Consider the following 13,047-nt stretch of genomic DNA (forward strand, 5'->3'; position numbering starts at 1 on the left):
AAATTCATGAAAAACATAATAAATCTAAGAAATACTTCATACATACAAAAAGATATGTAGCTATGATAATATTGTATTACATATATTTCAGGGCATGTAAAATCATTGTTATGAGTTTTAATGATATACATGTAAAATGTACAATTTATAATGAAGAATAAATGATTTTAAGACTTGTTCTGTGCATGTTGCAATTAAAATGTCTAGTAAAATATGTTCAGAAAATAATAGAATTGGCCATAACAGAGTTAAAATGCAACAATCTTAAAATTCTAATACAATAAATAAAAAATAATCCTAAAATCTAAATGGAGTCCTGTTGTTTCTAAGAATTCAGATATACATGTACTTAAACACATTACTGTCAAAAAATTCCTGTATAAATCAAGCTTAAATTGTGACATTTACAAATTTCAAACAATCTGAAACAGCTGATTTGTAATAAATAAATACTTTTATTTACACTATGTACAAGACTAATTAAACAACAATTAGTCCATATAAAAAAATGTCACTTTATACAAAATAATTTTTAATATCTTATTACTGCATGTCCTATCCATTCCTTGACCCTAAGTCTTTGATGACAGTGGCCAAACATCAATCAGTATATGACTTGATTGTAAATGAGATAAATTATCAGAACATAGGCTTGTCTTAATATTAAAAATAAAACGAATAAATACTTTTCTTCATTTAGACATGAAACCAAAGATTTAAAATTATGCAAAATTGCGATCAAGTCAAAAGATTGCAGCTCTAGATAGGATTTTTTTTCCAGCATACAAACCTACTTACATAGACATAAAACCATCCAACGGTCATCATAATTATTCAATTTCATTATCAAAAATATGATACACACTTTCAGCAAAAACAGCAATGCCCATTTTTACACCTTTATCTATGTACATAAACACATCCACCCACCCATATTTTTCGAGTGATCTAGGTTTATACAATGCTATAGGGAAGCCCTTAAACAAAAAACATAGGTAATCAAAGATTACGAAGCTCACCTCGACGAATGTTATCTACATGTAAGGCAAATTTCACATATTTTTTTTCTAGTTAGGGTACATCCCAAGATCAATATCCATGCAAGTTTGATTTAATTATAGACCTGCTCAAAAAACTTTTGACCTGTTTAGTAATCAAGAAAATTTTGGTCAGTTCCAACATCCAAAGCAAGTCTGGAAGTTTTCATCCTTAGATGCACCATCTATGCAAGTTTAATCATAACAGGCCATAATATTATATAGCTACTTCAAAAATATTACCCTGGTCACTCATCTGGAAAATGTATGTCAGATTCAGAATCCAAGGCAAGTCTGGAAGTGTCCATCCCTAGATACATCATCCATGCTAATTTGGTTAAAATATGGCTAAAATTCACTCATGTGGAAAATCTAGGTCAGATCCAGCATTCAAAGCAGGTTGGTTAGTGTACATCCCTAGATGCATCATCCATGAAAGTTTGGTCCAGGTAGGGCTTATAGTTACTTGGGAACGAGACTACTCCTAAATCTAAACCTGGTCTCACATGTGGAAAATCTAGGTCAGATCCAGCATCCGAAGCAAGTGTGGTAGTGTCCATCCCTGGATGCATCATCCATGCAAGTTTGGTCCGGGTAGGACTTATAGTTACTTGGGAATGGACCTGCTCCAAAACTTTAACCTGGTCACTCATCTGGAAAATCTAGGTCAGATCCAGCATCCGAAGCAAGTGTGGTAGTGTCCATCCCTAGATGCATCATCCATACAAGTTTGGTCCAGGTAGGGCTTATAGTTACTTGGGAATGGACCTGCTCCTAAAACTTTAACCTGGTCACTCATCTGGAAAATCTAGGTCAGATCCAGCATCCAAAGCAAGTGTGGCCATGTCCATCCCTAGATGCATCATCCATGCAAGTTTGGTCCAGGTAGGGCTTAAAGGTACTTGGGAATGGACCTACTCCTAAAACTTTAACCTGGTCACTCATCAGGAAAATCTAGGTCAGATCCAGCATCCGAAGCAAGTGTGGCCATGTCCATCTCTAGATGCATCATCCATGCAAGATTGGTCAAGGTACGGCTTATAGTTACTTGGGAACGAGAGTACTCCTAAATCTAAACCTGGTCACTCATCTGGAAAATCTAGGTCAGATCCAGCATCCGAAGCAAGTGTGGTAGTGTCCAACCCTAGATGCATCATCCATGAAAGTTTGGTCAAGGTAGGGCTTATAGTTACTTGGGAATGGACCTGCTCCTAAAACTTTAACCTGGTCACTCATCTGGAAAATCTAGGTCAGATCCAGCATCCGAAGCAAGTGTGGCCATGTCCATCCCTAGATGCATCATCCATGAAAGTTTGGTCCAGGTAGGGCTTATAGGTACTTGGGAATGGATCTGCTCCTAAAACTTTAACCTGGTCACTCATCTGGAAAATCTAGGTCAGATCCAGCATCCGAAGCAAGTTTGGTAGTGTCCATCCCTAGATGCATCATCCATGCAAGTTTGATCCAGGTAGGGCTTATAGTTACTTAGGAATGGACCTGCTCCTAAAACTTTAACCTGGTCACTCATCTGGAAAATCTAGGTCAGATCCAGCATCCGAAGCAAGTGTGGCCATGTCCATCCCTAGATGCATCATCCATGTAAGTTTGGTCCAGGTAGGGCTTATAGTTACTTGGGAATGGGACTTGCTCCTAAAACTTTAACCTGGGACGCCGACGCTAACGCCGACGCCGACACCGACGCCGACGCCGACGCCGGGGGTATAGCATAAGCTCATCTCGACTTCGTCGAGGTGAGCTAAAAAGGGCTTTAAAACTAAGGTGTTTTTCATAAAACTGTAAGACATAATAAAAGTCATACACATAAAATAAGTAATAACAGTATTTTACAGAATTGCACATACATGTATTTACTATCTTACAAAGCACTTGCCTGAAAATTTATTTTCAGAAAAGGCATAAACACTTCAAATGTGATCTATGAAATGAACACTATCAGCACACCTGAATATTTTGAATACAGCTCTAGGAAACTTACTGTAATGAAAAAATTATTTCACTTACACAAATATTCTATTTTTTTAAAATACATTATGATATAATGCATTTGCAATGTGCATGGTTAACCTTTATAGATCTCTGCAATATTTAAAATAAGTTACTCCTTTAAATACATACAAATTGAATGTACATATTTTGTAAAGTTTTCTTCTTGCTAAATCTAAATTTGAAACATATTGATAAACATACAGATGTGCACAGGATATTATTGTTTAAATCTGTGAAAATTCTGGTATGTAACAAGTATACACGCAAGTGTTCACATTTACATAAAGTTCCTGCTTGAGACAGATTTGTAAAAACAAGCAAAGGTAAATACAAAGGCTGGGCCATGCATATAAAATGTCATGTTGGCACAGGTATACAACTAGTTTGAAAACCATGCTATTTTTTAAAGTGATCTCTGAGGCAACAGCAATTAATGATGGCAAACATTTACACTCACATATACTTTGATTTCAACTTCAAAGTTTGGTGACATCATTAAATTCTATATATACAGTGATGTATGTAACACTGATTTATACACAAACATATTAACTGATTTACACATATACTGGAAGTCATCCGAGCATCATTTAATACAGTACCCTGCCTGGCTTGTCAGAAGAAATCAGGACTATGCTGCATAAAGTTGTGTTACCTGATAAATAACTAACTGGCAACATTCATAGTTCAGAAAACATTCTAAAGCATTTTTAAACTACATGTGTCATCGAAAGCAGATTTAAAATAATGATTTTAGGATCACATAAATACATGTAGATGTAACTATGAATTGTACTCATACATGTAAAAAATGTAGATGTGACTATGAACTGTACTCACACATGTAACAAATTCTAGATGTAACTATGAATTGTACTCACACATGTAAACAAGAGGCCCAAGGGCCTTTAATCGCTCTTCTGATAAACTGTACAACCTATCACTTCTGTTTGAAGCCTCAAAGTATCCTGTATATTTATATAAACCCTTGAAATTCCAATTCACACTCTGAGATCCCAAGATGATTCTAAGCCAACTAGTACCTGAGAGTTGGTCATGGTGACCTACTTATCACTTGTCATTCTCTGAGGACCCATCAACTAAGTTTGATGATTCTAAGCCAATAAATACCTAAAATATTTTTTGAAATTATAACCATAAAATCTTATAAGTAGGTCAAAGTGACCTACATTTCAGTTGTTGTACTCCAAGGACCCAAGATGCATCAACTGACAAAGTTTGATGATTCTAAGCCAATTAGTACCTGAAATATTTAATTAAAGCCATAAATCTTCAAAAGTAGGTCACGGTGACCTACTTTTTAGCTGTTGTACTCAAGGACCCAAGATACATCGACTGACAAAGTTTGATGATTCTAAGCCAATTAGTACCCAAAATATTTAATTAAAGCCATAAATTTTCATAAGTAGGTCATGGTGACCTATTTTCCAGTCAACCTACTCTGAGGACCCAAGATGCATCAACTGACAAATTTTGATGATTCTAATCAAATATTACCTGAAAATATTAAATACAGCCATAAAATTTCAAAAGTAGGTCAAAGTGACCTATTTTTCAGTTGTTGTACTCCAAGGTCCCAAGATGCATCAACTGACAAAGTTTGATGATTCTAAGCCAATAAGTACCCAAAATATTAAATTAAAGCCATAAATTTTCAAAAGTAGGTCACGGTGACCTACATTTCAGTTGTTGTACTTTGAGGACCCAAGATGCATCAACTGACAAAGTTTGAAGATTGTAAGCCAATTAGTACCCGAAATATTTAATTAAAGCCATAAATTTTCAAAAGTAGGTCAAGGTGACCTACTTTTTAGTCAACCTACTCCGAAGACCCAAGATGCATCAACTGACAAAGTTTGATGATTCTAAGCCAGTAAGTACCTGAAATATTTAGTTAAAGCCATAGATTTTCAAAAGTGGGTCATGGTGACCTACTTTTCAGTCGACCTACTCCGAAGACACAAGATGCATCAACTGACAAAGTTTGATGATTCTAAGCCAATTAGTACCTGAAATAATTAATTATAGTCATATAAATTGAAAAGTAGGTCATGGTGACCTACTTTTCAGTTGACCTTTTTTGAGGACCCAAGATGCATCAACTTACAAAGTTTTATGATCATAGGCCTGAAAATGTTCAAATTATGCCTCTAAAACGCTTTGAAATCGAATGCCTGCAAAGTTCAAAAAGTAGGTCACTGTGACCTACTTTTTAATAAATATGTTTTATGGCCCCAAGATGCATCATCTTACAAGATTTAATGATTCTAAACCTTTCGGTATTCAAATTAATGACCTTAATTGTTTTGAAAAAGATTAGCCATAAAGTTCAAAAAGTAGGTCAAGGTGACCTACTTTTTAGTTGACGTACTTCGAGGACCCAAGATACATCAACTGACAAAGTTTGATGATCATAAGCCTTAAATTGTTCAAAATATGCCTCTAAATCATTTTGAAAAGAATGGCCGCAAAATTTAAAAAGTAGGTCGCCGTGACCTACTTTTGAGTCAACATGATATGAGGTCCTTAGATGCATCAACTGAAAAGATTTGATGATCCTAGTCCTTATAGTAAGCAAAATATCAACATTTTAATAAAATGTAATTTTTGGTCAACTTTGAAGTGACCTTGAGACCACACCCTTTGCTCCAGGGTAAATCCTCATGCAAATTTTAATCTACAACATATCCTCATCCTTTTGTGTAAGTTTAGTGATAATCTGCCTAGTGGTTCTTGAGAAGATTTTTTTAGCAACATTTGTTTCTATTTTCCTAATTATCTCCCCTTCTTTAAGGGTCACAACCCTAGTTTTAGTGTAAAAGGGAGCCCTTGGGCCAAGGATACCCTGTGACAAATTTGACAATAATTGGCCAAGGGGTTCTTGAGTTATGGCCTCTATTCTAAAAAGTTTACGCACACTGCACAAATGGCCATAGCATAAGCTCTTTGAGCCTTTGGCCCAGAAGAGCTAAATATGTAAATGTGTAACTATGAATTGTACTCAAACATGTAAAAACGACAGGCTGTTACAGGAGGTAGGGTTTAGGTTACGGACAAGTACTAACTCTAAAAGACATGTCACAAGAATAGGAACAGTTGTCAGGATTGGCTTTAGAGATAAAATGATCCATTTATACAATGTTGATGATGATAAAACTTTCGTATAACGAACAAAGAATTGCAATAAGGTTTAATAAAAATTGTTTGATTACAAGTCTCTGAACCTGTGTTCATTAACTGGAAGTCAATCATAATAAGCTTTGAGAAAGCACGACTGAATTTCTTTTACTGCTAAAAATTTTACTTTACAACCTCTGACAAAGCAACACCAAGCTTAATTCCACAACACATTCTGTACAAGTATTAGAAAACAGAAGTCAGATCTTTATGTCAACCATCAATAAACTGAGGACTTGATACAGGCACCATACATGTACCAATACTATTGATATCTTATTTGAAGACAGGGATCTAAATATTTATGTTTGAGTAATATCAGCTATATAAATCCTTGAAAAAAAAAGATTTAAACATGTTTAAGGTTTCCTTGCCAAATCATAGGTTCTTAAGTCAGGAACCTTACTGAAAGTTTTCCAGCTGGAATTTTCAAAAACAATACAGAAATTGTTACAAAAAGACCTAAAATGCCAGTTTCAGTTAGTTTCAGTGTGGATGTACATTTAAACATCTATCATTTCTCAACACACATCTTAAACTGAATTACTCTCCACCCCTTCAGATCCTCCTCACACTTTCAGCAATCTATTCTGGGGCTTGTGGTAACATGTTTTATCTCTCCTTACTCTCTCTCCACCTGTACCCACCACATGCCACATTAAGTCACCACATTGGGACTGGCAGTGGAGCTCCTACTCTTTCCTTTTGTCTTCACACTGGCCAACTGCTTCATCAGTTCTCGATTCTTTGTCTGCAAATAAAAATGTACATAGATCTAAAGCAATAGGTACCTATAGTCTGTCATGCTCAATAATAGTTAACAATATACATGTAACAAGTTACCGATTATTGTTCAAAGAAGTGAAAGAGAAATGATTAAAATCTTATATTTACATTCCATATGTATATTCCTAAAGTATGTTGAAAGCTCTGGTATTCAAAACACCATAACATGGATGAGGAGGTCAAAAGGTTAAAGTAATGAATTTATTTTGGCATCACATTGAACAGCAATGGCTGCTCCCTTAATTAAACAAATGCAATTTGTGTCATTTAATAGGGTTTAATGTATTCAAAGGAGCCATATTTTATGAATCTACCAAGAAGCCAATGAATGTAAATATAGGCACTCAACTGTTAATTTTGACATTCAAAGTTGACGTCATAACAAGCCAGGCTGTGCAGACAAATTTTCATTACTTGCGTTATTCAATTTGTTTGCAAAGCTGTCAGTGTGATGATACATCGAACATCCAAAATTTACAATTCAATGCTTAAATGACTCAGTGACACAAAACGTTGAATTCCATTTAACATGACCTTGAATCCCTCCCCTTCAACAGACTCAACACTTACTTGAAGAGCTTCCAGGGACTCAGTGTGTTGTTTCTGCATTGTCTGTTGTTTAATTCTGTATTCTTTCTCCATCTCATAGGACTGTGCCTTCAACTCTGTGATCTGAAAAAAAAAAAAAATATTTCTACAGAGCTTAAAAAGCCCATTACATTCAGTCTCTCATGCTTGGCTTCTTCACACTCTCCCAGTAATCATTTTTTTCAGAATTTTTTCTACAAGTCTGTAGCCCTTCTTTAGCAGTTTCTCCAGGAGCTGTCTCTTTTCTACATCCGTTACCTTCACAATGATAGTTTACCTCTACAATATCACCTTTACCTTCTTGTCCTTGTTGCTGTCTACATTCTGTATCTGTTACTTTTACTAAGTTACATGTGGTTTACCTTTACATTACAATCTATACTTTTTTATCTTTCTCCATGAGTTACTGGTCTCCATTCTGCATATCTTATCTTTGTAATATTAGATTACCTTTACATTACAATATTTACCTTTTTGTCTTTCTCCAGGAGTTGCTGGTCTCTATTTTGTATCTGTTTTTTGGCGGCGTCCAGTTGCTCCTGTAACTGCTGCAGGGCGATCAGGTGTTCAGAACTGTGGGGATCCTCCACTGTTTTCTCCATTGCGCTTGTGTTCAGGATGGACAAGGACATACTACTTAGCCCTGAACTAAAAATAAATTCATTTTTTCTGCTTATTTTTCTTTTTTCAGTTTTCTCCCTTTTTTATGATTTGTAATTTGAAGACAGCCAATGTTTTAAGCACCATTAGACAAGAGCACCCCCAAGGATTCTTTCTATAGAAATTTACCATAAAGCACTAGTTTCTTGTACTTGTGAAAACAAACAATAGACACTAGTTGCCTTGTTTTTTACATACTCACAAAATCAATCCCCTGTTGAATTATAGATTAATTCTGTCTTACCTCTTTGTGGGTGTTAATCCGTTGGCATTATTTTTAGAGTCCAGTCGAGATACTTTGTTTGGTGGGGTATCAGATGGAGTATTGGGTTCACTAGATCTGGAACACACAAATGGTTATCACTACTTAAACTCTATAATCAATATCACAGACAAAGACAAAGATGTTTAGGAATTACAGTGTACATGTATCTACTTAAGGACATACGCAACGTAGTTTGAACTTTATTGTCTTTTTCCCTGGAGTTGAAGAGTTCCAATACTTAAAGGAACTGTGTGCTACATTTTAATTTCTATATATGCTGTTGTACACTTCTTCTGAAACAAGTTTGGATAAACAAAACATCTAGAATATATGTTTAGTAATTTTTGTATATTTTTCTTTGAATTATACAAGAATTTTCATCAATTGATATCTTTTCAAAACCTCTGGTAATGAAGGCTGATTTTTTGTCTACGAACATCTGATGACAGTATTGCCTTAAATTAAGAATATCTTGAAAAATTATCAGTAGGTAAGGTACGTTGCGTATTTCCTTAAATTGTTAACTATAATTACTTGTGTTTATTATAGTGGTGTTTGTGGAGAATATGTGACCACTTGTGATGGTCTATGTGCTGTTTATAATTATACTTACTTATGTTTATGGTGATGTTTATGGTGACTATGAGACCTTCTGTGGTGGTCTCTGTGGTGTACATAACTATACTTACTTGTGTGTGGTAACTATGTGACGTGGTGGTCTATGTGGTGTTTACAACTATACTTACTTGTGTTTATGGTGGTGTTTGTGGCGACTATGAGACCTTCTGTGGTGGTCTCTGTGGTGTTTATGATGTTTGTGGCGATGACTGTGGCTATGGCTACCACCACTACTGCTGTTTGGCAAATCTACACCTTCCTCTGGAAAATCAGATTTTTCCTGGTCTCCTTGACTACCGTTACTATGACGACTACTGACACTTCCAACATTTTCATATTTTGAGTCTTCTGGTTTAATATTCATTATGCTATCAAACTTGTCAATTTTGTCAACTTTTTCTTCTACAGGCTTCTGTTGTGTTGATCCCATACTTTTTCTAGCTTCCTCCTCTCGTAATCTTGCTTTGGCTAGTACCCGTTTATACGCTAAAGTACACAACCAGCAGAGAAGCTTTCCATCAACCTGTCAGAAAAATTTCAAGGAAAAGGTAGATTTTTATCAAATTTCTTGACATTTATAGATTTAAGCATATTTACATCCACTGTATATTTTCTCCTTTATTTCTATAGAAAACCAATGCTGTTTCTCAGTTCATGAACAACACCAGGCATATCACCTGTACAGATTTCTTGATCAGTGGCTGTTCCATCAATGAAACCTACTATGACTATGACGTACATATCAATAATACAATAATTAATCTTTTTAATCCTACTTTAAATGATTATTTATACAGATGTAAATACAAACAATGTCTTTCTTTGGTTGTCAGTACGAGAATTAACGTCGCAGCTATTGCAGAAAAAAATTTACATAACCAGTTAATAACTAAAGAAAGCATTCTATTGTTTAAATACATACTACAGTCAGATCTCAGCATGTGTGTAAAAATAACTTCTTTGTGCATCACATTAAACAGCTAGCTTATAGTACTGGATATTACGACTGAAAAATTGTATTGTGATATAATGCAATATTTAATATTGTATTGCAATACGTCACAATATGAATTTCATATTCACTTTTTTTTCTTTTATTAAACACAAACGCAAATATGGTATTTAGGAGTTAATATCAACATTGCTAGGCTGCATGGTGTTGGCACATGTGTCTAGCTGAGTTTGTTGTACCACAGATATATTTAAAGCCTCACTGCAGTTGTCACATAAGCTTTAACTTGGAAGTTGTTTTATGTAGCAGCTTTTCTCTTTTTGTTTCTAATCAATTCCACTTTCGTTTGCTGCATATTTTATCTGAACAAGGGCAAGTAACTCTTTTTGTTACATTTTACAGAATATCGAACCTGAACTGTTATTCACCAAAAATTATCGGCAATACTGCATAGCACTATTAGCTCATTATCTACTTAATATAAATAAATTAAAGACAATGAGGCCTAATCCATGCCTGATTTCGTAACTTGCTTAAACACTGAAGTGTCAAGATAATTCAAACTTGTAGATTTGTTATCAACAACATGGACGTGAAATGCCAACCTTTTTCCTGCTTCCATCATTTCTATCGAATGCACATTTCTGTTTGCACTGTTCACATGTTGAGGGTGGCCCCCACTTTCTTTCTGCGTTAGTACACCGCTGACATCTGTTTCCTATAAACGCTGCTACTATGTTACAATATTCACACACAGTGGGCTGTAAAACACAAAAGGAGTCCATGTACTTCTTAACGACAATAATTCAACAGTACATGTACTTCTTAACAACAATATTTCAACAGTTTTTAAACTTCAATATGTGTAACATAAAAAATTGTTGATATAACATTATAAAAAAAAAAAATAAAAAATATCAGAATTTTGGGTTTCAAGTCCCAAGTCAAAAATGACGGTACCCAAAGAAAAGTTTTGTCCCAATGAATATACAACTATGTTAAATATATATGTAAGCCCTAGCACTAACCATTCAGACTCCTGTGTCATAAAACAGAGACAATCTCACTTTTGATTTCAGACACAATTTAACAAGTGAGACTGAGAATCAAAGGTGAGCTCGTCTAAGTTTTATGGCCCTGGAGCCAGAAGTTAATGGCTTAAATATATTTAAAACTTTTGAATTAAATCTAATTTACACAATCCTTACCTTTCCGTAAAGCTTAACATTTTGTGCACATTTCTTGCATATAGAATTTATGCTTCCTTTCCTGAAATGCATAAAGCAATGACACATTAATACTGCATGCAGTCAATTGAAAAGTTTACCAATGAAATCATTGTGTAATAAATTACACTCTTTTATCTGACTTGTAAACATTTGCTGTTGAAGACAAGCTAGAAAATCTAATAGACATAAACTTTAAGAATAAAAACACTTTGCTTAAGCTGAGACCTATCATGATTAACTTCTTCAAAGAATATCTTTATTGAAAAAGATTACACCCATTCCTTTCATGTAAATGTCACTACTGGTATCAAAAATAAATTATAGTGAGTGCAGCGAGCTATAAGGGTAACATATACAGAGAGAGGAAATTCAGGTTGAAATCTATACAATAAACTTAATAAAGTGTTCAAAGAAATTTTTACGAGTCCATGTGAACAAATTCTAAAACTCCCAACCCTTTTTGCATGCATAGCAATATGGTGGCTAAAGCGTATCAATTACTTACTTTAAAAGACTTACAAAAAAGAATTATAAGGATTCTCTATCAAAAACTTATGTATGCATCCTCAATAAACATGAAAAAATGACTTTGTACAAGATGTCATTTTTTCATCATTAACACATTTCTACAGCTTTTCCCAGTTTTGTCAGCATTGTCTGAGAAGTTCATTATCTTTGTCCCAAGGGATGGGATGTGTTAAAAAAAAATTCACCATAATAAAATACTCTTTTAATTAGGCATAAAATTGAATCAAGTGAAAAAAAATGCTATCAGTTAGGCAGGCCACTGCCTACAAGAGATTAATTGAAATGCAGTATGCAAATGGAAATGGCAGATCCATCATTCAGACATATAGAATTCACCAATTATTACACAGGGAAAATTTTGCTCACTTCAACACTTTTACCATTACAAGTGATTGAGTTGAATGTACAAACTACAAAGTTAACTTAATAGCAATCTTTAATCTTACTCTTCCTGTTGAAATTCTCCTCTACAGTAGGTACACTTCACGACAGGGTAATGGTTTCTGCAATCCTACAAAACACAGAATTAGTGTCAATTATATGAAAATAATATTTTACATGTGTAAAAGGCAAAGAGAAAATGTATGGCTGGGTCAGAAATTGAACCCAGGACCCCTGCATCATTATTCAGGCCCTCTCCTGACTGAGCTACCCAAGCTGATATCCACGGCCCAAACCATTACACATGAAAATGTGGGGTTTGTATACCAGTTTTTTTCTTTTAAATAGTTAACAGTTCAGGTCAATCCATGTCAACAAGATATTACAACTAATATAGGATATTATTTTAAGCAAGGTTAGTTCTGTTGGTAAAGAAAATAAGAATTCTATGTATCGTCAATACACAAATGCCTTTTTGCATGTATGAATATTAAAAAAGCTTAAAAACAAACTGTGTACCCTAAAATTATTAACTTAACAATATTGAATCTGAACAATTTTGTTTGTTGTATCTCACTTATTTCTTTTTCGTTTATTCATTCATTCATTTTTTCTTCGTTTTAAGCTCTTGTAATCTGAACAAAATGACTTCACATGCTTTAGGGTTGATTAGTAAACCTACTTTACATAATTGTTCACTTGAAGACAGTTCCTCGAAAGGATGTCTTTTATGACATTTTGTGCAGGCGAACAATGCAGCCATAACAACAACCAGTCGCCCAGCAAAAGAATCTTAAC

At 34.5% G+C, this 13,047-nt stretch overlaps 1 protein-coding gene across 1 annotated transcript; it reads right to left on the minus strand.

Moving 5' to 3' along the window:
- Positions 1-4,809: 4,809 nt before the first annotated feature.
- Positions 4,810-13,041, minus strand: LOC133180703 (protein FAM76B-like). The gene is made up of 9 exons (XM_061315169.1): positions 12,932-13,041; positions 12,315-12,379; positions 11,320-11,380; positions 10,717-10,872; positions 9,288-9,682; positions 8,521-8,616; positions 8,087-8,264; positions 7,599-7,700; positions 4,810-6,993 (listed from the first exon to the last, which is right to left on the minus strand). Exons 1-9 carry the CDS (start codon positions 13,010-13,012, stop codon positions 6,901-6,903), a joined length of 1,227 nt encoding a protein of 408 aa, XP_061171153.1. The 5' UTR covers positions 13,013-13,041; the 3' UTR covers positions 4,810-6,900.
- Positions 13,042-13,047: the final 6 nt, after the last annotated feature.

Source organism: Saccostrea echinata, unplaced genomic scaffold (assembly GCF_033153115.1).
Source record: "Saccostrea echinata isolate AGI-Se365-2 ecotype Australia unplaced genomic scaffold, CSIRO_AGI_Sech_v1 ptg000007l, whole genome shotgun sequence".
NCBI lineage: Eukaryota > Metazoa > Mollusca > Bivalvia > Ostreida > Ostreidae > Saccostrea > Saccostrea echinata.